This window comes from Osmia lignaria, chromosome 2, assembly GCF_051020975.1.
Source record: "Osmia lignaria lignaria isolate PbOS001 chromosome 2, iyOsmLign1, whole genome shotgun sequence".
Taxonomy (NCBI): Eukaryota; Metazoa; Arthropoda; class Insecta; order Hymenoptera; family Megachilidae; genus Osmia; species Osmia lignaria.
In genome coordinates, this window is record NC_135033.1 from 3,371,997 (window position 1) to 3,398,009 (window position 26,013).

Genomic DNA, 26,013 nt, shown 5'->3' on the forward strand with positions numbered 1-26,013 from the left:
TTGCTCATGTTTTCTTCCTTGATGTGTTCACACAATATCTTAGCTAATAAAGGGAAAAAGAAAATAGAAAGCAATGGTTAATTATTATATAATGACTTTCTTATTGCACAACTTTTATTTAACAATATTTTTTTCCAATTATTACAGCTTGTTGGTTCACCTTGTACATTAACGTTAGATAAAGATAAAGAATTATTCACAGAAGTATTTAGATGATTCTATGTCGTAATTTATTTTCCCTCCTTCGTTTAATTGATTTTTCAATTTGCTTTCAATTTAAATGTAGATATACATCCAAAGCATACAAGGTGAAATACATAGTAACATTGTTTGTAGGTGTATGAAGGATTGCAGGTTGATTTTATTTCTTTAAAAACGATGTAGTTTACTGTCAAAATTCTAAGTAAAATCTAATAGATAAAGAAATCAATATTTTATTAATAATTATTATTCTTCTAATAAGAAGAAGAATTATTATTCTTCTAAATAATTATTATTCTTCAATAACATTGCATATATAAGTTCTTCTAATAATATAAAAGTATTTCTTGATAATAAATTCTACAATTTATAATGTAGAATTTACACATTTTGCATTTTCTGAACATTGCATTCTATTTTGTTATATCTATTACACGTTAGCACATATTTTACATATTTGTATAGATCAAATATGATAATAATTTACCACTAATCTAATCTTGAAAAATCTTACCTATAATATTATGAAATTACCAACACTCAAAAGAAAGCTATTTGGTCACCACGTCCGATTTTTTTTAAACTTGAATATGTTGGAAAGGGCTGTTCGAAAATGTAAAATGTGATTAAAAAAGGTGTTGCAAACAATTCTAAGCATTTTTTATATTATATTAAAACTGGTCCCATATCTATCCTAAAATTAAAACCTGATAGCTCTCCAATATTAGTTGTAGGCGTAAATTTTGTTATTTTGATTTGAAAACTCGTCGAGTATGAAAACTAATACAAATTTCAATATTTAAAAAGAAACATATTATTAAAAATAGTATTGCGACCGCTTTGCGTTACAGATATGTGTACAGTTTTAATATAAGTTTAGGTCTAGTTTCAATATACAATTGTTTGCGACACTTTTTCCAATAACATTTTACCTTCTCAAATAAGGCTTTTTAATATATTGAAGTTTGAAAAAAATCGGAGATACTGACCAAATAGTAGACAATTACCGAATGTCATAAACCCTGGTGAAAATAATAATTCAGAATATACGAGCCTGCAGAGTCAATAAATATCGACGAATAATCGTTATCGATACATGGGAATACGTACGATAACCACATTGAAAGATGAAAACCATCGGGGATCCGGTTCGCCCCACGAATCGCCAACGTGCCAGCTAAAATCACGCGAGGTAGAATCCGTGTAGGTGGCATGTCCGCTCACGCGCACAGTTTATGATAATATTTAATCCAGTTATAGGGAAGGGTGAATATAGAACGGAAGAGTCGGGACCACCTCGTGGTGGTTAGTCGATGTCCCGATGCACGGTGTCGTTGGTTGCGGTAATCCAGTTATACTCGAGCTACGGACGTTACACGGTGCTCCACTAACGTTTCGACCGACTTTTCTTCTCTTCCGCGACGTCTACTTCTCGGCGAGTCAACAAAAAAATTCCAACCTCTTTCGAAATCGCAACGATAGATCCGAGCGTGTCGAACAGTCAGAGGAACGATTAATTTCCGTTATGGTTAAGCGAATTACGCGTTGGTCAGCGATGTTCTCTCGATAGACAGCTTTGATCTTCCATCGAGCAAATTGCCGCGATCAGTCTCGTAACCGAAGTTTGTTCGGACGACGGATAACAACGTTGAAGAAGGTCATCGCGATCGATAGCTTCCGGGCGTAAACTTGCCCTAATGTTTCGTGATCGTGTAAATTGAATCAAATCGAGCAGCGTTGGCGGAGTCTTATCTCTAACCGTGATGATTCTTAACGTTTCCAGGTGTCTTGTGCCATAAAATCAGCAGCGAGCGTCGCTTTTAAATCTTTACTACTTTACGCTACTCATTACGACAGTGAATGTTCTCTTCGTGTTGTGCGTGATCACCAGCGACGTACAGAGTGTGAATCATCAAAGTTTCATAGCGAAGAAGTCGTTGAACAAGATCAGTGACCGAGATGACTAAGGATGTTGAGTCAAGGATGATGATCGAGGCATAGACTAGGAGAGAGGTGATCGAGGAGGAACCTTCCCTCCGGGGACGAAGGATTCTATTCAATGGTTCTTCGAGGACTGTTTGAACACGATGCTCGATCCTTTTCATGGTTGGGTGCCAGGGTGGCTAGCGTAGAATCGGTCATAAGGGGCGCGAGAGGGGTGAGGAGTCGCGGAGTACGTGGAAGTCATCCAAACGAGGAAGTGGCAGCGGAGGAAGGACGTAAATATCCTTGTCACGGTCGCTCGGCTACGAGAAAGCTCCTTTCTTGCGTCGTTCACCGAGTTCGCCTTTTAATGAACAACGGCACGTGGCCTTACAGCGTCTGTCGACGGGGAATCAAAAGGAGCAGAAAGAAGGCGACTCGATGGTGTTGGCGTTCTACAACCCCGAGGAATAGTAGAATTTAAATTTTTCACGGGACTTGATTTTTTCTCCAGGATGGATAAGGAGAAAGTACTCCACTGTTGCGTTGATACATTACACGTTGTTACTATGAATATTATAAATGAATCGAAAGAGAGTTAATCGTTGAGAGAGTTTTAAGAGAGTTTTAAGAGTAGATCTGTTCAGCTTTAAAACTATTCAACCCGAAACGGCGAATGCATACAGAGCCGTCGAAAGGCGAGAAGAAACAAAGCTGGTCACGTATCTCGCGGGAAATCATCGAAGTGAGAGTTAACAAGCAGCAAGTAAATTAAGAAGAAGATTCCAGCAGCAGCTATCGTTCAATTTCCCTGCGTTTTGTTCCTCAAATTTTCTACAAAGTTTCACAGCTGCCGGTAATAGAGGCTCGTTGTAGACACGAGTCAGGTAGAGAAAATCGTTGGAAACGAAACAGAAATTATCGAGGAAGGCCGGCCGGTGTTGTCGAAGTTCAAAGTAAATAACAGGAAAAGTTTCGCGCGATCCGACGCAGTTCTGTTTCTATCCTCGTCCTTTGCGGACGGGTCCCCGTGGCCGCGTGTGTGTCGTCGTTTAAAGAGGTTTAAAGTGTGTAAGAAGAAACGAGGATGTGCACCAACTGGAGCATTTGGAGTATCGGACCCTTTATCGGGAAGAAATGAAGTTATCAGTGTCGGCTTATAGAGCTCAGGCCTGCGCTCACAAAAAGATCCTCTCCAACTATCAACATCAGCTGAGTTACGGGGCCACCACTCAGGCGTCCTCGGCCCGGACCCCCTCTGATCCCGCAACGTTCCTTACTGGCTTCAAGGTGAGTACCATTTAACCTATTCTTTCATTCTAATTATTGCATTCCTTCGATCACGCGTTTAGTGGCCATTGGTGTAACTAGGATTCTCTTTTGGGCTGACAAGGGAAACGCACGGTTGTGGAAATCGCTTTTGGAATGGCACTAGGTGGAAGTTGTAGTATACATAGGGTTATAAAACCCTAATGGGTTTCTTCAGAATGGGCCTTCGTTTTTAAGATATTTTAATATAAAGTTTCTGGTATTCTCACGTATCTGATATGTCATGTCTAGGTAAATCTTGTTCCCAAGACGGTTCCGTGGCTGAAGTGGTAGAGCAGTAGCCTACTAGCGAGACGGGGGTGAGGTTCGAATCCAAACTTGTGGATAATATTTTTTTTTTCTTTAACATTAAAATATCTGAAAAACAAAGGCCCATTCTGAAGAAACCCATTAGGGTTTTGTAACCCTATATGTATACTACAATTTCCGCTTAGTGCCATTCCAAAAGTGCGTTCCCCTTGTGAGCCACTCTCCTAGCTCTAATATGAATATCAGGCGTCTAATATTGCTTGATTTTATTCCCTTTATTCATAACTTCACATTAGCATTTTGGTTTAATTATTTATTTTTATTAAGGTACTTTTACGAAGTAAGTTTATGTCAGTCAGTTTACATTTGAGAGACCATTTTGGCCATTGCCTAGTCATGCCAATGTTAATGGTGTTCAGTGATGGTATTCGCCGAGTAGAAATAACATTGCTCCGAATTACTTTGACAGATATTCAAAGTTGTATACTTTTGAAACCGATAAACGTAGTTTATTTAAGAAATATTTATGGTATTTATAATCAGTAATTAGATCAGATTCTAAGCTATATATGTATTTAAAGACACAGTTCTCTGGGAGTAAAGACAAAAGTCACATGTTGTGAAGGCCACTGATAGCCAGATGATCCAAATTAGAGGGCTATAAACTGGACGTTGAATCCTTCATATATTTAATAACACGATAACAAAATTTTCTGAGATCTAAGATTATCTGTTGTGCGATCTAATCATTATTTTTAACCATTGGAAGATGAATGCTTTATGATCGATACTGTGATCGGATACAGAGTCATTTTGATCCATTTTAATCTAGTATTATATATCATATATACCTACCTCCTGTCTAATGATATAGGAGTTCTGCTGATTTTTCTTCAGTTGAAATTTAGATTTGACCCTTGAACAACGGAGCCTAGGTCAATCGTGACCCAAATTTACAAAACATATACATAGAAATATATTAACTTAAAGTTAAGTATATAATTTTTTTAACGAAACAGTTTCGTATGTACATTGGACGATTAATTTTCAAAGGAACAGTGTAAAATTTAGAAAATGAAAATAATACGAAATACAAAATTAAGTTAAAATTCTGGCTCTCTCCGTAGCCCGTCGTCCGAGGGTTAATTTGTATTTGTAAAGGCTATAAGTTTTCTTGAATATTAATACCATATTATTACAATATTGTTCACAATATTATACTGTATTAGTTATCTAAAATCAAGGTTCTTTAAATTTAAAAAAAATTGAGAGTTTCAAAATTAAGAATTTTAAATAGGTATGTTTATTATTCACATTGTGTGATACAATTGTGTCGTACACAATTTATTTTTTACAACCGATGTTCTGTAAAAGATTAAGATTTTAAATACTTCAAATACTTTTGATCAGTAGCGCAACTATAATTGTTAGATAGGGGGCTACAAAAATATTTGTCGCCGCTTATTAGCATCACGATGACATTAAGTCTAATTTCCTTCATTGCTTATTCTTGGCCAAGTTTATTCACGAAGAATAAAAATATACATAGGTAATGTTACATAATGAGATAATAAAGGATGTACTGAATAATTTTTATTAAAGAAACATGGTTGTTTACAATAGGGAGTATAACAATACAAAACGTTTTTACATCATATAATAATAATGAAATTAAGAAGGAAATTTATTGAGACAGAGATTTTGTAACTTGAACATAATAGAAAATTAAAAAAAGAAAAATGTGGTATCCGGCACAGTTAGCTTATAAAATTAAAAATAATTTTTTGGACCTTAAAGCAGCTTGCATCTTAATAAGTAGATGTACCTAGAGACTACAGAAGATCTGATTTCTTCCAACAGACTTTATTCTTGAATTCTAGGAAGAATAATTATTTCTATATTTTGATAAAGATAGCAGTTGCGTTCAAGCGATTGTTTAAAAGACATTCCACATTACTTTTATCAAGACGAAATTAATTATTTATATTATTTCTGCTCCCAGTATAATAATATTTTAAAATATTAATTAAATGTAATATAGAAATAACTGGTACATGAAGAGAAACTGGATCCCAAATTGGATTAATTATGCATTGTTTTAATTTGTAAATTATTCAAGAATATTAAAATGATATATTCTTGACTTAGTTGAAATATTATTGTTTTATTGAAATGAATTGACATTCATAATGTCAATTTTTGCTGACATACAGTTACAGTTTATGAATTAAAAGAAAATAATTTAAAAAATGAAAAATATTTTGCTTATCACAATATTTTAAAGGTAAATTGTTTTTGACTATTATTTCAGTGATATTTAACCTTCCGATGCTACATAAACTAATGTGATATGAAGTTTTTTTATTTATCATAAATTTTACTTTACACCATGTTGCAAATTTTCGATGTTATATAATGTTCTTTAAATCAATTTTTAAAATAGAAAAATACGTTTTATTATTTGAAACTGTACTTTTTTTAAATTATGCAACGAGAAGTTAAAATAATAGCAGTCGTATCTCGTAGAATGAACTAATTAAAATTCTCTGTAAGTGTAAACAAGGTGTTCTACAGAATTGGATTGATTAAGTTATAGCTTTAAAGGAGTAAAAGATTAAAAAAAATTCGGTATCTAGATAAAGTAATATTGTAATCCAACAGAAATTGACATTAACCATTTAGTAAAAAATAGTGGTATAAGACCATTTATACAAAAGTTGTAAATTGTTTGTAAGTACAAAGATCATATCAAAATATACACCAATTTTTCGTTTTCTTACTTTTTCAAAAAATGAACCACTTTACACCACTTTCAACATACATGGTTCTATTAAATATTTTACTTCAAAATTGAAGCTCCGTATATTGCGTTAAAAATTTTTCAGAAAAGTAATAGAGATTTTGCGCATAAAATTCAGCTGAAAGCTTTGTAAAATAAAATAAGGAACATTTTGAAATCGACTGAGAAAATACGTGAAGCACGAATAGTTAAAATAAAGAAACTAATTTAGGTCAGATCGAAAAAGAGAGGAACAAAAACATAGCAAAACCTACGTGCTGGGTTTTATCTTAATTTTGTTTGTTTCTATAAAATGGTCTCGTTCGTTCCAGCATTATTCTGTTTCTTTGCAAGTATGTAAACAAGGTGTTCTACACAATTGGATTAAGCTGCAGCTTTAAAGGAGTAAAAGATAACAAAAAATTCGGTATCTAGATAGAAATTTAATAGTGTCGAATCGTGCATTGCGTGTTTGGTCCAAAGAGTGGAGACGTTTTGAATTAATCATCTTTTCAACTCATTAACCTCTTAATTGCGGCGCGTCCTAAAATGAAACCATTATCGTTTTACGGTTCGATATTTCTAAAATTAAAATTTTGCTTTGTTGAAAATAAAAAAACAGTTTTTGCTATTCAGTTTATTTGATTGATTGCTGTACGATACCGTATGTAACAATACATATATCGGGTAAACTTTACCTCAGGGGCCCAAAGTTATGGCCTTTTTTTTTATCTACTTGAAATATTTAACCAGTAGAATCAAAAAATCCTAGTTTTAAGGCGCAGAATCCATTGGTTCAGAAGTTATACGTGTGTAAAAGTGAACGTTTTTAGCGTATTTCACAGGTTATTTCGACGCCATATTGACTTCTATCTGTAATGTGATTGGTCCGTAGAAATGAGTATTAAAAATACTCGCGACTTCTGCTTACCTTATTTAATTCAAACGGTTAAAAAGTATATTGTCTTCTGATGGCATCCATCGTTGATTCCATCAAATCAATTTGATTTCGATGGCAGAACTTACGCCACAGGTACTCGCAAATATGGTGAGCAAAATTTTCGTAATGAAAACGGCATATTCCCCGCATCCAATCCTTTGCTGACCAATTGGACTTTATTTGTTGGGTGTGAGTACCATCAGTTCCTATCAAATCCGGGGGATATCATACTTCATATATATACTATTATATAAAGAAACAGCGTTTGTTTGTATGTACAGAAAAATTTCAAAAACTACTTATCCGATTGATACCAAATTTTAACAATGGCTTCCTTGCCTTCTCTGGAGTGACTTAGGCTATATTATTTTAACACGTTGAACGCCATGGGGGTCACCGGTGACCGACTTGGCAATTTACACAGGCCTGAATAATTAGAAGAAAACAATAGAAAAACATTATTTTAAGTAATATTGCTATGGTACAAATATATGGTGCAAATAGTAAGCTTGAAATTTGAAAATTAATTATTACTATTCTTAGCAATTAGAGCTTTAATACGTCCCCCCCAAAAAATACCCAATTTCACTGTGGCGTTCAACGTGTTAATAAAAATGATATTACATCCGCGTAAAAGTACGTAAGAATATGTTGAGCGCTCAGCACTCTAAGCCTATGCCCGATACTCCCTAACTACCGCTCCCAAACGTTAGGTGACTGCACGTTCGTGGCTATCCAAAAGAGAACTCGCAAAGTTTGCATGATATCCCTACTCCTTACTAATATATAAAAGTGAAAATGCTGATCGTTTGTTCCTCTTTCACGTTTGCACGGCTAAACGGATTTGAATGAAATCTATATATAAATAAATGAATGTTTCTTTGTTTGTCCCGTATGCGTTCCTACACCATTCATCCGATTGCGATGAAACTTTGGTGAGTTGTTGTGCAAACGCCCGCGAAGGTTTCTGGACGTGTACAGTAAATCCTGGATATATGCAAGAGAAATTGGGACCCAAACATTGCATATATCCAGTCGAGGTATCGAATCTCGGGTTTCACGCGACGCTAGCCAAGCGTGAACGTAGAAAGGGACAGACAGTGGAGGAGAGGGAGAGGTCCAATGATCAAAGGAAAGAGCCGATATGTATCGGTGTGACTAATGCCAATTCAATTATAAAACTGTTTTATTTTTTATTTTTTTTTAATGAAACTTTTACTAGCGCATTGGTGAGATTTTTCTGATTGAAAATGACAGCAAACACGATATAGTTTGAATTATAATTGTTAAAATTGATAAAAGTTGGCGAAAAGCCAGAGAGATTGAATCAAAACATTGCATATACACACTGAAGGTGTCGAAGTTTAACCGGACAAGAAGGACAAATGTCCTGGCTGATTCATCAACGCCCAGCCCAAACCCCTGAACCTAGAAACATGAAATTCGAGTAGTGTATTCCTCTCATGACGTAAGCACCTACGAAGAAGGAATTTTTAGAAATTGGACCCTTAAGAGTGTAAAAAGGGTTAAAATCTATTTACACGGATTACACAAACAGGACTTAGTTTTTGCTTACGAAGGTCACCCATACAAATGATTAAAAACATAATTCAGGATTTCGTTCTAATCAACCTCGGAAGGCGCAAATCTAGATTCAGGGGTGAAGATAATTATTTAGATTACGGACCGCACCTCCGATTTCGATGATTTTGAAATATGGTGTAGAAATCAACATTTTGAACAACCTTTTGCAATACATATAACCGCCGCTCGACCTTAGTTTTTGAGATATTTTCGAAAAACTGTGGAAACTATCGCATTGAATTCTGCCTATCCGTGTGCGATCGTGACAACATACGCGTTACTATGGGATCGCCGCTTTCTTACTGTTTCTGCAGGCAGCAATACTTTTCTGAAATACTAGAGTTTGATCACCAAAAAATAATATAACAATTATTACTTCAAATTCTCGAAGTTTTTATTTATGAGAGCGGGTGAAGCCGCAACGGGGATGCTAGTTATTTATAAAAAAAAACTAACCTTAGGTATGCCGGGTGTGCTATACTCTGGTGCTAACCCTAACCCTAACCCTAACCCTAACCCTAACCCTAACCCTAACCCTAACTCTAGAAATAGTAAAAAATGCCAATTATAATAGAAATCGAATGAAAGCCAAGTTTAGACTAATTTACCTATAAATTCCACGCTATGGTTTACTGACTTGTGAATAAAGCCTTCTTCAGCAAGTCCTACGTAGCTTCTGAAGCAATCGGTGTGAATTTCACTACCGGTGATAACGGTTTCTTTAATTATGGGAATCATTCGGCAATCTTTAGTATAAGTATCCACCATGCCTAAGAACCAATGGCCCTTAACTCTCCGGCCACGGTTATACTTTCTCTTACCAAATTTTGCTTCGTCAATCTTTCAAATAACATAAAAATTGCAGTAATCAAACGGAATAAGAAATCATACAAAAATATAAGAATATCGAATTGTAACTTAAAGTACCTGAACTATAATAGGAGACCCCGATTCCGTAACTCCGCCTAATTTTGATTTTCCATTTTGAATACTGGAGAAATGGTCCACTACTATCTTCCGGTAGTAGTGAAACTATACCGCAATTGTTGCAGACGATAACAAAGTGGAGTTGTCTTCGATATCGTATACTCATACGAAAAATCTCGTGAAAAGCAATAAATCAATCTTAAAAAAATAAGTAACATTAGAAACAGTTTGAAGAATGCATTAATTAATCGTCGAAATTACAAAACTCAGTTGAATGTTACCTTATCGCTTTGTCTAACGGCAGGTGAATGTCTTCAAAAAAGGAATCTATGGTTGCTGCAAATTGTTTGCATTTGTCGCGACCAACGACACATCGAAAACGACCAATTCCGTGGACTGATGCAAACAATTTCATCGCTTTCCGATGAACACGGTACATTTTAGTCACCCGCAATAATCTGTTTGCGAGCCCATGCAACAGCCGCTTCTGTCGACTGAGGCAAATTGGTAAAATTCCATTTAATATTTTGCATGATAAAGGAAAACTTTAGGAAAAGACGAGAATTGCGAGGTACAAGCGGAGAAACAATGCAAGCTACAGGTAGTAAAACAAAACACGTGAAAAATGTAACAAAAGACATTTTATTCAAATGTGACAAAAGACATTTTATTCAAATGTTCGCCTAAACGGCCGCCACTCATGTAATTCTGTTTTACCGACGGCGACTCCACTCATTGGACGACAATAGGCTACAAGTCAACATGGCGTCGAATTAACCCGTGAAATACGCTAAAAACGCTCACTTTTACACACGAATAACTTCCGAACCGATGGATTCCGCGCCTTAAAACTGGGATTTTTAGATTCTACTCGTTAAATATTTCAAGAAGATAAAAAAAATAGGCCATAATTTTTGGGCCCCTGTGGTAAAGTTCAGCCCATATATCTATATTAATTTGGTAAAATAGTAAATGTGATCAAGAAAGATTTTTTGTTTGCTCTCTTTTTAATTTTTTTTATTTACTAGTGTTCAAGGTTATCTGGAGATACAATATCTATCTACAAGATGCAACAGAAAACGATACACTTTTCCTACATAAAAAATGACAATAATCTGGAAAAAAACTTTAAAAAAGAACAAACAATCTTTCCTTTTGAAAATTATTTGAATTGTGCTATAAACATTTTTCATAATATTAAAAACAATGGAGATATTTAGATGGCCTCCTGTGTAATTCTTCATGTCTATAAAGTTCGAATTTTTTTAATCACACAACCATAATAATTAGTCAGACTATTAATTAATTTTGAGGTTTACTTTTTGCTACCTTTTGCGTCAGTATTAGGGTAAGATGGTATAGGAGTACGCACTTAATCTTTAAAATATTGTAAAAAACAGAGTAATGCGTTTCATTAATCAGAACTTGTTTTATTTGAAAGAATATCGATCTAGATAATCAAATTTTAAGTAACAATTAACAGTTATAAACATTATTGAAATAATTAATAGAAAATCACAGAATGTCATTTGCGTACTTATTTGCGTTATACGTACGGTTGGGTAAGAATACGACAAATATTCGAAAAGAGTATTGTTTCGAAGCATAATGAACGTTACGGACATTAAGAATAAGATGCATAATTAATAAACACCAATACTTATTTTCAAAGCATTACATCGCATTACAACGTAAATATATTTCACAAATGTAAAAAATAAGCAACTAAATGCAACAAAAACTTCATACTTATCAGACCCTACCAGTTCTTAACACTTTTTAATTTTTTTTGGTACAAACACCCGCAATGTACGCCAGTAAAAATGATTGAACTTATCGTTAGTTTCAATATGCAAACTATTTCACTTTTAGCTTCAGTGCGTACTCTTATCGACTGCCACCTTACTCTATTATTTCTTTTAACATTTCGTACTTCTGCGTGTTCCCCGCATAATCAACCCATTCCTTTCTTTCTTCGGTATAATTTCATTAACGTGAAGTTTTTTTTTTGAAATTGCTAGGAATATCTCGTGGTTTCTATCGCTAATGGATATTACTTATTCGACTCCATACTTTCCTTCGTACCTTATTTACTTTCTAACTGCATTTACAAAGTTCGTGCTTGCAAGAAATGAAAGAAAAACAAATCTACTTCTTTCTGCTAATAACAAGCCGGCGAACTCTTGACCCTTATGTGGGCATACAAGTACAAATCTACCCACTTAAGTATTCGGACAAAAACTTTGCTTAGTTTTTAAAGAAATCTCGACAGACCCTCTTATATTCTCATGATTAAGATCTTTAGAGGTTAATTTCATGAATCAATAAATCAATTGTTAAATAAAGAGTTTGGAAATTGGCATATACTGTTATTCGATCTTAGGGTATATATTTACCGACTTGAAGAGATCTAGGTTCATACAGATATATTAGATTAATTAAAGAATTCGAAGAGACAAATGAGATAAATAAATAAAATAAAAATGAAATAAATAAATGATTTTTGAAGTTAATCAGAAAGAACATAATCTGTCTAAGGCAGAATACTTAGTCGAAATTATGGCTGTAGTTTCGAATACCACCGGTCGCCGATCAAGATGAAATTTTGAGGGGGAGGGGGGAGGGGGGAGGGGACCCCAAAAATAAAGTGGTATCTTCGGCTTCCTATTAGTTTCCGAGATATTAATTAAAAATTTTCGTACAATACATAGAATTTTTCCTATACAGACGCAACTTTTCCTTTCTGTTTTCTTGATTCTATTTGAACTTTCTTGTAGAAGCTAGTGAGAGAAAGAATTCTATCAGCAAAAGCAACGATAATTAATGTTTTTTCTTTTGTATGGATGCAGCTCTGAATGCGCCAAGGAGTCGTAGAAAATGTCGAATAAACTGCCAGTGGTTCGTATTACGGTCCCCGTAAGTGTTACTGCCATTTACTCTCGTCGAGTATATGCAAAAGTATTATTCGTATATCGAAATAAAATGAACTAAATTAATCATTATCCCTGTTTAGAAAAGGTGTACGTTCGTCCTGTAGTTCCCTTAAGCTTTGTTGACCAAATAGAATATGTAAACCTTAAGAATTAGAAATTATTTTGAATCTTAAAGACATTATCAGTCCAAACAAAATTTTTAAATATTAAATTTGATATTCTGTTTGGTATGTTAATTTGTAATTGCATGAAGCATATGTATACAGTAAAATATGAATATAATTGATTAATCTGTCCAAGTTCCAATTTGATTAGAATAAGATTTTTCTGTTCTTTCCTTTTTATTTAATTTAAAATAGAACGGACATTTACTAAATGATCCAATTAAGTCAGTTGCAAATTAAAGGAATAGGTTACAAAAATGTCTTATTTGTAATACTTTTAGTAAGCTTCTATTGGGTTAGACAGTTTTACTAGCAAAAATATTTTTAAGACAGGTGTCTTTTTTAATTTTAATTTTAATTCTTCGGATTATGAAGGACATAGCAGTTCTACAAATTGTTAAACTAACTGTGAGCATACCTAATGCGTGTTTATGTAATTATTCCGTTTGTATAATTCTCTATTATCTTATGAAGTTTTTAAACATTCCGAAGTTATTAAAGCTTTTATCCGAATAAGAATTAATTTTTTACAATTTTAAGTCGGGACTAAATTAAGTTAATATGGAATACTGCAATACCTTCGAACAGTTGCTTTTACCAAATACTATAAATTTTCAATGCAGTTATTAGATAATAATAGAATCAGTATAGCAATTGAAATTTTTTTCAGATGTTATCAATTTATCTTTATAAATATCGTATTCATTCATCGTTTAATCCTTGAATAACGAAGTCTGGGTCAAAATTGGGGCTTCTTTTCCATAGTTCAAGGGTTCTAAAAAAAATTACATTCAACTCGGGCAGACTGTATGTTATGAATTTCAGTAGAGAAATAGTAAATTAACAGTTTCATGGACTGATATGGGTTCCTTTTATTCCTCACGAAAGAATTATAGTATCCTGTTCAATTTAAAATTCAATTCGGGTTATATCACATCATCCTTCTACATTGTTGCTTTTGTAGAGTTTCAACATTAGGTAATCATTACTTAGACTTGTAGGTGCACAGTAGATTGATAAATTAGTTGTCAGAAGTAAAATATTAAATCAGTTCCAGACTCTATTTATTGTCATTTCTTAAGCTATAAAAGTTGTATCTTTAGGCATTAGGTAATTTTCCAATGTCTTTCGTTAAAAAATTTGATTCCATAATTTTAGCCGAAATATAATTATTTTAGTCAGTCAATAATTGACACGTGAATCGCCACAACGGTGACCGGCACTAATCGTAAGAATGTAATGAGATCGAATAATTAATAAACGAAATTAGTAGGATCGTTTTGAGTATTACTAATTGTAAGATCTTAATAATAATTTGAAACATCGGGCTGAATTATTATGTTACAAAATTAATTTTTAATACTTATAAGAATCTATATTATAATGTGTATTGTTACTGTGGCAGTCAATGTGTTAATTTTCAATCATTTTCAACAATTGAATTCTAAAGTCCAATAATTTTTTTAATCTAACAATCAATAATTTGCTGCGTGCAAAATTTCAAATACTCCCGAGAGCTATTAACCACACGTGTTTGTCCCGTTAGGTGGTTTTAATCAAATTACATAATTGTATAATGCTAGTCTGGCAGGAAATCAACAACCATAACATATAAAACTTGCAACTGTTGTCTTTTATGGTTATGCCTGGGTGTGTTTCGTAACTTCATAGGGGATGATCAAGATCGAAAAGTTTCTATTGGATGCACTTGTTATCAAAGAAAATTTAACGATCTTGTTTCCTTCTTGAGCATGTATAGACTTCGAAGAAATGTGTCTTTCAGATTCTATTATATTTTATCTATTGTTATATAATTTCAGCATAGAAAATAATAAATAAGTAATGTTTATCCTTATTTTTCTTAAAAATGCAATGAAATACTGAAACAGACAAAAACAGTTTATTATTTGAATTAATATTTGACGATGTTTCATTTTAATATTTATAAAAAATGATAAATTAGTAATGTTAATTATCAATTTGGTTAGAAGTATAATATTTATTATAAAAAGAAATAATAAAATTGTAATTCATTTGTAGATATATACATATATCCTCTTAAACTTGCTCTATTTTTTAATAATTTGGTTTTTTAGATTATTTATATTTTCAAACATATACCTATATTTCTAGCTGGATTAATCCCAAACGTTTTCGATGATACTTAAATCAAGTAAACTTGATGTGCAGGTCACTTTAAAACTGATATTTTTAGAAGAAAAAAATGTTTATTGTTGATTTTGCAGTTGTAAATACAATTGTTATTTGAAATTCATGTACCTGTGTACATATTTTTCGTACTATTTGTTCTTTATACATTTTTATTCATTTTTGTTTTTATAATAAAATAGAATAAGTATAATAGTTAGTATCTAATTAAAAGAAATAAAAATTTTACATATTTTCAAGTGGATCCAAAAAGTATTTGTACACCATTTAAAACAGAGTGCCTCGTTTAAAATTGGACCAAATGACTTGAGGTTTCTCGGGAATGTGCTTTTGTCGTTTTAAAAAATTACAATTCGTTGAAATCGTGAGAAAAAATAGTGAAGGGTAATTTTTCAACTCTTTTATGTAAGCCTATAATGAAAATTTAAAATACGTCTTTCGTAGATTCAAATAAGTTATGTGTATGCTGAAAATTTCATAAGTAATATTTAAATACTTAATATGTATAGTGCCTAATTTAGTAGGCCCTCACTAATTCCCCTCTTAGGAACGCAACAGAAACAAAAGAATTATAGAGAAAATACAAATGCTATTGATGCTCAATAATTCCCCGTTTCCTAGAACTGCCAGCTTGCAAACTTTGAAATACGGGGAATTATCGAGCGCTCACTCTATATTCTATATTAAAAAAATGTCAACAGTTTTTTTAGTAAAAATTTTAAATTATCAAATGATTTTAACACATAGTTCTAGCGTCTCCGTTTATTTAAAACTTAAACAGACTGTATTAACGCTTCTTTGATGGTCGTTCCTTTATTTTCCTTTCGATTCCTCGAATTGTATTGGTCGTTCGCGGCAATTCTTGATGGAAAATCGAATCTTTGATAGGATCGAATTTCCTCGAAGAAGTTAAACGCGTGGATGGGGTTGCCATCAAGGTGTCAGATCGATTCGTCTCTTTCAACAGAGAATCAACTTCGCAGAGTAGGAAGAATTCCAATGATCCTCGAAATGCGATTGCAATACTATGGCAAACTTCGAAGATCCTATCACGAAGATGCGATTGTCAATTCGCTTTGGAAAACAGCAGGATGCTTTTCAAGTGAATCGAATCTGGTGACTTCGTGAATGATAGATTACTCAAGTTTGTGATTATCGCGTCTAATACCGTGGGGGTCATCAGCGACCGGCGCCACGAAGCAAACGCTATGAAGTATCCAAAAGAGAGAAATATTAAAGAAAAGTTTTAATAATACAAATATTATGTTGTTGTAGATATGTAAACCAAATCATACGAGTATAATAAAAATTTGGTTAGTAAGTACATGAGTTACTTCCTGTACGCAGGAGCGGATAAAGATTTCTAGGGCCTGGGGCTATCAGACCTTCGAGCGTTTCCTTGGTTCATAAACTTGGATCAAAAATTGAAATTAATTTTAAACAGAATTAAATAAAATCTAATTGTAAAGGAAAATAATGATCTACAGATAAATAATATTAAAGGACAAACATCGAAAAGATACGTATTTTAATAATTTAATGGTTGACAAAGTTTAAAAGAAGAGGATTTATTGTTGCGGTTTGATCCAAAATTTGCAAAATTGTAGTGGATTTCAAAGTTTGGAATTGTTTGATATAGTACATGAAAGGTTTAGAAGGGAAAGCAGAATCCAGGACCCTCTTAGACCCCCCTCCGGCGCTGCCTGTATATGTAACTTCCTGTATGAGATATAAAGTATTTACAATATTTAATAATGCCGCTAATAACTACTATATGCAATTTATGTGATCCAAAATTTGAAATAAAAACAATTAATAATTAACTATTGTAATATTGAAGTTTTTATTAATTGAAAAGTTCTGCAGGCTCTGTAGTAATTAGAGAAGTAAGTGAACAGTTTGTAAAAGATTGTCTTATTTTTTGAAACGCAAGGTAATCAAGATCCCAGGATAGGTAGAACCGAAGCCAGGATCGAGTATGAAATATTCATCCCTAGGAAATTAATAACTTCGGTCCCGTTAACGAGTTTCCAGCGAGTAGTCGCACGAGATCAAACTCGACGAGGCAAACGTTGCACAGTAATTACACGAACGAATTTATAGACAGCGTTAAGTTCTGTTACTGCTCAATTATCGTTTATCATTTACCAATAACAAACGATTGAACGATCTTCGGTATAAACTCTTACAATAACAAATCGAGTAATTATTCATATCACCTTCATATGACCACCACTTTTCTGAACAGAAAAATGAATAAAATTGTAAAAAATATTATTTATACATATATTTTTTAATAATCGTTGCCTTGTATTCAATATTTTCTTCCTTATTCATAATATTTTACGGTCAGGATTTTAACTCTTTGAGGCATTACTCCTCCGAAACCACCAGACGGATTAATTTGAAATTTTGTGTCAAAATCACTCCTAACAGTCTATCTATATTTGATTCTGATCGAGAATGTCCTCAAGGAATAATAGGGTTATGAATTATTTCCGAAATTTGTTGTTATCTGAAAAGCAACTGAATAGTTCAAACCTTTCACTATTAGGAAATTTAATAAATAGTAGCTCACTTCGCATTTATTGCAAACCAATACCGAGTCTTTCTAGCGAAGCAAGAAAGCGAGGTCTGATTTGCAATCCTAGTAAAATATGATATTAATGTGAACCTGAAATATGATTTTATATGTTTCAAATATTTTATATTCGATGTTTTTTAATTTGTATCGCAGCCAATTGAAAGCTTGACGTTTCAAATTAAAAAATTAACTGTTCTAGAGCTTCAATATGTTTCATAACAAATATCTATTTTCACTGCGGCAATCAACGTATTAATATACATATGCAAGCATCAGATTTATGGGGCTCGAGGCTCTGAAACCTTCGAGGGCACTCTTGATAGAAAAACCTAATTCAAAAATTGAAATTTAATCACCACAAAACTAGACGGGCAACAATAAAAGAAAATGTTATTTAATATTTTTTGAGATTATAAATGGTGGGATTATAATTATGTATATTAGCTTATAAATTATCGCAATATTTGAATAGACTTTTATCAAAAGTTTATATGTTAAAGTTTATTAACCAATAATTTTTATAACACTTTGGAAATAAATTATTGCAAAAATCTATTTTCACATTAGTTAAAATTTATTAATCAATAATTTTGTAATGCTTTAAAAATAAATTATTTAACTAGATTTTGATCTACAATATTTTATATTCGTTATTTAATTTACAGGCCGCTGAGGCAAGTTCTATAGACCATCAAATTTTATAACGTTTTCGAGATAAATTATCGCAATATTTGAATAGATTTTAATCTATTTTTACATTAGTTATAATCTATTAATCAACAATTTCATAACGCTTTAAAAATAAATTATCACAATATTTGCCACCTGGAAAGTGGGGACCGAGGCTGTAACTCCACTTACGGTTAGATCTTCCCTTAATCCAGCGTTAGAATCATGAATTAATAAAAGATTTCTTTCATTACCCATATTTTTGTTGTTATTTTCATTTGCAAATTTAGAACTTTTTAACTCTCAGTGAAAATAGCGAGGCTCTCCTCCCTCCGTAGGTTTCCGAGTGCCCGCCTCTGCTCGTAGGCTTTCTCTTTGCCGAGCTCTCACCCCCTATCCATAGGTGGTCAAGGGATAATGGCAATGTAGAGGAGAGGGTTCTATACATATAATACATGTAATAGGTCTGTAGTCTCCCACCACTTGCGTACGAACATTTACACGGAAGAATTTGAATTGATATTTGTTGTTATTCAAATGTTGTAATTATGTACTAAATTTTATAATATTTAATAACTGCAAATTATTTTGTTTCTAAGTCACTTTTAATACTAATATCGTCAAAATTAAGATTTTGAAAATTTCTGCTTCCCTTGCAATGCCATTTTTCCTAGGGAAGTCTACTTTACTCGTTACAGTAAAACCTGGATAAATGCAACGAAAGAATGCTTGGATAACTGCAACATCGCTATCCCCTCCACTTAGGGGGATCCCCCTAAGCCAAACCGAGCCGCTCGACGAGGAAACCGTGTAATATGATCCGACCGTAATATCGGCGTGACTAATACTAATTGAACGATAAAACTTTTTTATTTTTAACTTTTTCTTAATGAAACTTTTACTAACGCATTTATGAGATTTTTCTGATTGAAATGACACCAAACACGATATAGTTTGAATTATATTTATAAACAATAGTAATAGAATACACGACACAGAATTGACACCACGACTAAATATAAATGATGTGTACGGACTCAGAATCGACATGTCGGCTGAATACAAAAGATGTGTACGGACTCAGAATCGACACCTCGCTTGGATAAATGCAACCACTGGGTCCCAATCTCGGTTGCATTTATCCAGGTTTTACTGCACTGTGTATTATTTATTACTAGATATAACCCGCTTTTCCCTCGCATATCTAGAGCCCGGATCCGAATAAAGAACAGCGAATGAAAAAGAAAGAGAAGCCGCGATCCTGACAATTGGCAAAGATCAAACCCTGATCGTTTCTTCCTCTTTTTCACTCGCTATTTTTTTTACTTTGGCTGGGTTTAGTGCCCGTACTGACATATTACATATTGTTGAGGGAATGCGCGCGCAGCTTAAATGTGCGACCCATAGACTTTCTATACAGAAAAATTGAAACCTCTGTAACTTTTGACTCCGACCACTGAGACGCACAAACACAACGATTTTGAGCTAGTCTCACGATCAGTGAGAGCTTTCTAACGACGTATATGTATATACATATTGGAAAGAGGTTAACTATCTAATATCTAATAAATATTTTAAACCCCAAGCTACAATATAAAATATTATTTCCTTAACACATTCGCATCCGGAAACAAGAATTCTCGTTTTAAAAAAATAAATGTTGTCATCGGGAAACAAGAATTCTCGTTTTGCGACACGTGTGCGCTTTCCTGATAAATTCTTTCTGCAAAACTAAATTAGTGCCAAATAAGGAACCTACCTGTATTACATTTTTTTCCTTTACGAAGAGTCAAAACTATTATCGGTTTTGCAAGAAAACTTTTAAACAGGTTTCCTTTTGCATCGCTCGTGTACAAACACGAACGATCCAATCGTAAATCATCCCGTAGAATTACGCGGACCAAAGCTCATTAACGTCCCTTTCCAGCCGCTTTCGTGCTGTACGCTGTTTACGGCCTTCTTCTTCTAACAGCGGCAGAGGTGGTTTCGCAAATAAATAAGCCGGCCCTTTCAGAAATAAGGACGTCGTGCGGTCCATTTACCGATTCCCAATTACTTCTAATTGCCCGTAGTCCTGAACATTGCCGTATCACAAGCGTCCCCGGGGGAAAAGTTTCAGGCAGGGGTCGGTTTTGCCTTGCGTGACGAGCACCATCCTGCTTCAATTACTCGTGTACAGATACATCCATAACCGCCGAATCGGATCGATATAATTTCGATTCGATCTGTTCATATTTTCCATTCACTCTTCCCACTGCGCTGGAATCGCGCAATTCCCCGATGTTGATATTTGGATCGCACCGACTGTATATGTGCGTTAGTTCCTTAGGCCCTAGGCGAAAATCACGGCTTTTGGCTAAACGAGTATTGGGGGGGGGGGGGGGGGGGGGGGGGGGATTCGACTTACGTTAGACGAGCCTGGATTTGTTACGATATTTTATTTTATTTTTTTTTTGTATGATATAATACTGCGAATTGATTATTCGTATTAGATCAATCATTTATTCACTTCTTATTTAGATAAGGGTGGGTCAAATGGGGTGTTATTATTTTTCTGTGATAATAACTGCAATATATGGCTAATACGTGGTTGCCAATTTAACCCTTTCTCTGGTATTTGCAAATTTTCATAAGTAACTTACGTACTTTTTATTTAAATATACTTAATCACAGGGAACGTGCATATTCATGTTTTGAATAATTTATTTATTGAGGGCCTAAGTTCGTCACAATATTTAATCTAAATAACTATTAATTCTTATAGAGGCATTTTTTGTTTTTTAATTTCATGTTTTGGATAGAAATTCAAAACCAGATTCAAAAATTACGTTTCGACACTTGATTATAGAAAAATATTGATTGCTCTAAATTCAATACATTTCCATAAAAACTTTCTTCATTTCATTTCCTTGGTAAACGAAACAATTATTTATTTATTAGGTTGTGACCCTTTCGGGGGTTCACTCTGTATTTTATCAAATACAAAAATTGCAGTACAATGTCTCTTCGATTTCGTTGGGCGCCAGCCACATATAATAGCAATAACGATTACTTCAATAATTAGAATTACCATAACTTTTATGGTGATTCTGCAATTAGAAAAAAACTCTTATAACTTCTTCAATTAGAAGAGAGGAAAGGCACAGAATTAATTTATGCACCTAATAATGAACTCTTTGTTCTATTATGTTGCTTTGCTACTTTTTAAACATTTCGATATTATATAATTTTTGTTTTAAATAATAACAGAAAATTATTGTTTGTTCAAGGTGCAAAAAGAATTTGTATGCATTTCTCCAAATCATTGCTGGATTGATCGGTTAACACGGTTAAATAGTGCTTGATTTATGCCATTTGTGTAAAACGGTTGAGAGGTATCGCAAATTCAATGGGGTTCGATTCTATTCACGTGCATCGCATTTATTCGCCCTGATATGATATTCTAATGTTCGCTACCAAGAAATATTCTATACGGTACGAGACTGAAATATGTTTGTAATTTGTGTTAGTTAACGCAATAATTGTCATAGCGTATTCATTTGCAACGAGTAAATAATTAAACTCCGTACTGCTGGATGAAATGGTTCATTAGGTTACACGTGAATTGATAGATCAACCCTTGAAATGTTAGGTTAAAGGAGAATTTGCGATCATTTCATGTTAACTCGCGTAGGTAGTTGTTAATAAATCAAATTTACGGATTTCTAACGCTGAAATTTCATCATTAATAATTCTGTGATTTTCAGTTTTGCAGCATTTACCTTTACGATTCATTTCGTTACGAAATTTAAAAAATGTAAATTTTCGTCATCAGAGATATTAAATAATATTATGTAATGTTTTTGTAACCTTTATTGCATGTTTGGAAGATATATAACTAATTTATACACATTTCAATTTAATTTTGTGAAAATGAGATTGTTTCAAGTAAATTTAATAAAATTTAAACAGAATTTAGTGTTTAAGTATTTGACATATATGTATAGTAAATTGTCTATTAATTGATTATAAATTTTCTCAATGTATGAAATTCTTATTTTGAAAATAATCGTAAACATTTTTCATGGTACTGTGGAATTTTTACAACTGTAGCAAGTCATTGCTTTTTTCCATTGTCAGTGCAATTAGAAAAAGAATGTTAGACAAATATAAGTTCAAAGAGTACTAGATTTGTAGAAACTGTATATTTATTTTTACGTAAATTTGTCTTATTAATAACAAAAATTTTGTCAGTATTTTTTTGATTAATACATATGTATCATTACTGATTTTGATCTTTTAAAAAGAATTTGTATTCTATTGTAGCTCGATATTAATTTAAGACCTTCATTTGTAGCTGTATACAAATGATTGGAACACTTACACAGGGGAAGAACTTGTCCCTTTTTAAAAATTTTAACTCAAAAATCTTCTTTTGACGAGAAGAACGTATTGATGAACTGTCGCACTTGATCATCGTTACTGAATTTTTTCCCACTCAAAGAATTTTGGAGGGATCGAAACATATGATAGTCTGTTGGGGCAAGGACTGGTGAATAAGGGGGGGTGAGGCAAAACTGATCATTTCAGTTCCAGGATTTTTTCTTGTGTCGAGCGTTGTCGTGTAAAAACATGATTCCCTTACGATTAATCAGTGCCGCTCGTTTCTCCTGTAATTTTTCTTGTACTCTTGCCAATTATTGCACGTACAAGGCTGCTGTAACTGTTTCATTACGCGGTAATAACTCGTAATGGATTATCCCTTTGCGATCCCACCATACGCACAGCAGAATTTTCTTTCCATGCAAATTTGCTTTATGTTCAGCTTGGGATAATGTTCTTTTCCGGATAATGTTTTCGTGCGGAAACCATACGCCTAGCTTGCTGATCTTTCCCAGCTTTTCTAGGTGACGACAAATGGTAGGTTGAGATGTTATCATTTTATCTGCTAATTTCTTGGTCGTTTGCCGTGGGTTTTGTTTCACTAGTACCTTTAGAACGTAGTCATCGACATCAGTTGATCGTCCAGGCTTAGGTTCATCTTGAAAGCTTGTATCTCCAGAACGAAATTTAGCAAACCAATTTCGCACTGTACGTTCTGACACTACAGCTTCGCCGATAACGTCACATATCTTCCTTGCGGTAATGGCCGCATTATTACCATTTTGGAACTCCCACAACATTATATGATGAATATGTTGCTTTGATTTCTCCTTTTCAACTGTACAGCAGTCGATCCACACTCACTGGCTATTGCTTTTAGACTGTTTTAATCTTAGAAATAAAGGGACCATTATGGCGACAAGGGACTGCAGGTCATTTGGAATTCCCGAAAAAGTTTATGATTTAGTACCGACACCGGCAATTACTTATGACTCAACCCAATAAATTCGGTAAATTTTACCGTTTGTAAACGTTGTCCTCATATGGACACGTTACATCCCCCCTTGGAGATCTCTGTGATTATTTTATACGACTGAAAAATCATAATTTAATTCAAAGAACTGCTTAGCAAAGTCTCGATCTTTTTTTTTTTTTCAAGAAAAAATAATTCGTGACCGAAAGGGTTAACATACTGAACCTCCCTTTGAAGTTATGCCCGCATGTTTTGAACTTCATTCACGATAAAATTACGGTAACATTTCATTTACGATTGGTTTTAAGGGTTAAAAAAAAATATGTTGTTCTCTTTAAAGATTCTTGAAATGTTTCATATATTTGCGATTTCTTTCCCTACAATCGTTAATTAGTAATTTTCGCAGACGTTCATAAATGTAATAAGTCGCGAAAGAGTTAAAACGCATCAGGTATGAGCAGTTTCCTGGCGTGCAAGAGTTAATTACTCGATCTACATAGTTGGACTCGTTTCCACATTGATACGCTTAATGAAGTTTGTATTGTGAATCGTACGTTCTGCCGGGTCAAGTTATGACGTGTCTGTTTGAAACGCATCGACCGTGTGTGTTCTCTTTGACACGCCCGACTAAAGCTTGAAACACGCTTGACTGTAAGTGCTATAACGCTCGGCAAACGATGTCTGCACACGGTGACGTCGCTTACTTCGTTAATTAATTTTCGAATTAATGTGTGCTCGCTAAACGCCGGTTAATCTTGCTAAAAGCATTGATCCCACGTATAATTCACCACCCGTTGCGATATCGCCACACGCTTAAATATCTTCCCGAATGTTTGAATGTACCTTGATTCTGTACCTTTGTATGATTACTCCGATTGCGTCTGTATCTAACGAATCATCCTTAATTTCCATTCTTTTCTTCTTTTTTTTTCCTCAGCGAATCAACTTCTGTAAATATTCACTCAGGGAGCAGTTCGTTAATATTTAGGTACTTTGGGTAGGTACATATGTATGTATTTGAAGAAAGTTCAGATAAGTCTTCTGTGATTTCAATGAAAAGTTTTCATTTGAGAAAGTACAGTCTTTTTATTTGAACGTCAAGGTGGATTTTGCTCGGTTATTTATCCTTGCAAGGTGCATATTTTAATTTGTGGTGCACAATTGAATTGTAAGGTTCAAATTATTGATCTTTGTAATTTAAAATTTATATGGTTTTATTAATTTACTTTAATTTATAATTGTAAGGCGCTGAATAAAGTATGATCAGAGGTCAATTTTAATTCTTCTTTTGTAAATTTGGATAATAATCGATTTTTTGTTATAATGTTTATATACCAACTAGTGCAATTAAATATTAACTCAGGACCCATTGGGGTAACTAGGATTTTTTGGGGCGTGGGCTAGGTTTCATAAAAATTTCGAGATTTTTGAATTTTGAAAATCGGGAATTTCATTTTGAAACTGTAGAATTCCGGAATTTTAGAATCTTAAAGTTTTGAAAAGATGAAGGAGCTAATCCACATTTTTAAGAGGGCAGGCGCATCTTGACTTCTACCTAATACGCTAAGGTGAGGGGTGCAGCTCCATTTTTAACAGCTTCATAGTTCTAAAAAATTTGTCAAAAATATAACGAAAATCTTATCATTCAATACCTGCTACTTATCGAGTAAACATTCTCTTTTTAATATCAAGTCAAAGCAATTATCTTGTAAACAATTTTTTCCGAATTGGAGAAAATAGAACTACACCATTTTAGATACAAAGTCCTCAATTGTATTGAAATTTGTTCAAGTTTCCTACTATTTAGATATTAACAATTATATTTTGTGATTGTAGTAAGTAGGTATTCCAAATTCCTTATTATTTAAATGTCGATAATTGAATTCAAATATTAATTATGTTTACAGATGCACAATTGTGTTCAACTATGAGTCATAGTATCCTAAATTTCCTACTATTTGGATGTTAATAAATATAAATATCAATAATCACGTAAATCAAGTAATATTACAAATAGTAGTACTACACTAATCAATATAATATTGTATAGCAATAGCAAATTATATCATTTAAATATGTAATAGCAAAATTAGTATTTTTTTCTGCCAATAAAACAAGAAAAGAAAGTTTGATAACAAAAAATTGATATTCTTCTAGAAAGCTGATCGTAATTATTCACAATTATTGAAATTGGAATAAGTAGGATTACTAGCAACTCTGAATTCAA

At 33.3% G+C, this 26,013-nt stretch overlaps 1 protein-coding gene across 1 annotated transcript in view; it reads left to right on the plus strand.

The window, feature by feature from the left end:
- LOC117605966 (uncharacterized) overlaps positions 1–26,013 on the plus strand; it is a 358,528-nt gene that overhangs the window by 15,943 nt on the left and 316,572 nt on the right. The window contains exon 2 of the mRNA XM_034327865.2: positions 1,985–3,414. Coding sequence (XP_034183756.2) covers positions 3,262–3,414 — 153 coding nt within the window. The 5' untranslated portion in view covers positions 1,985–3,261. The remainder of the gene's footprint in view (positions 1–1,984; positions 3,415–26,013) is intronic.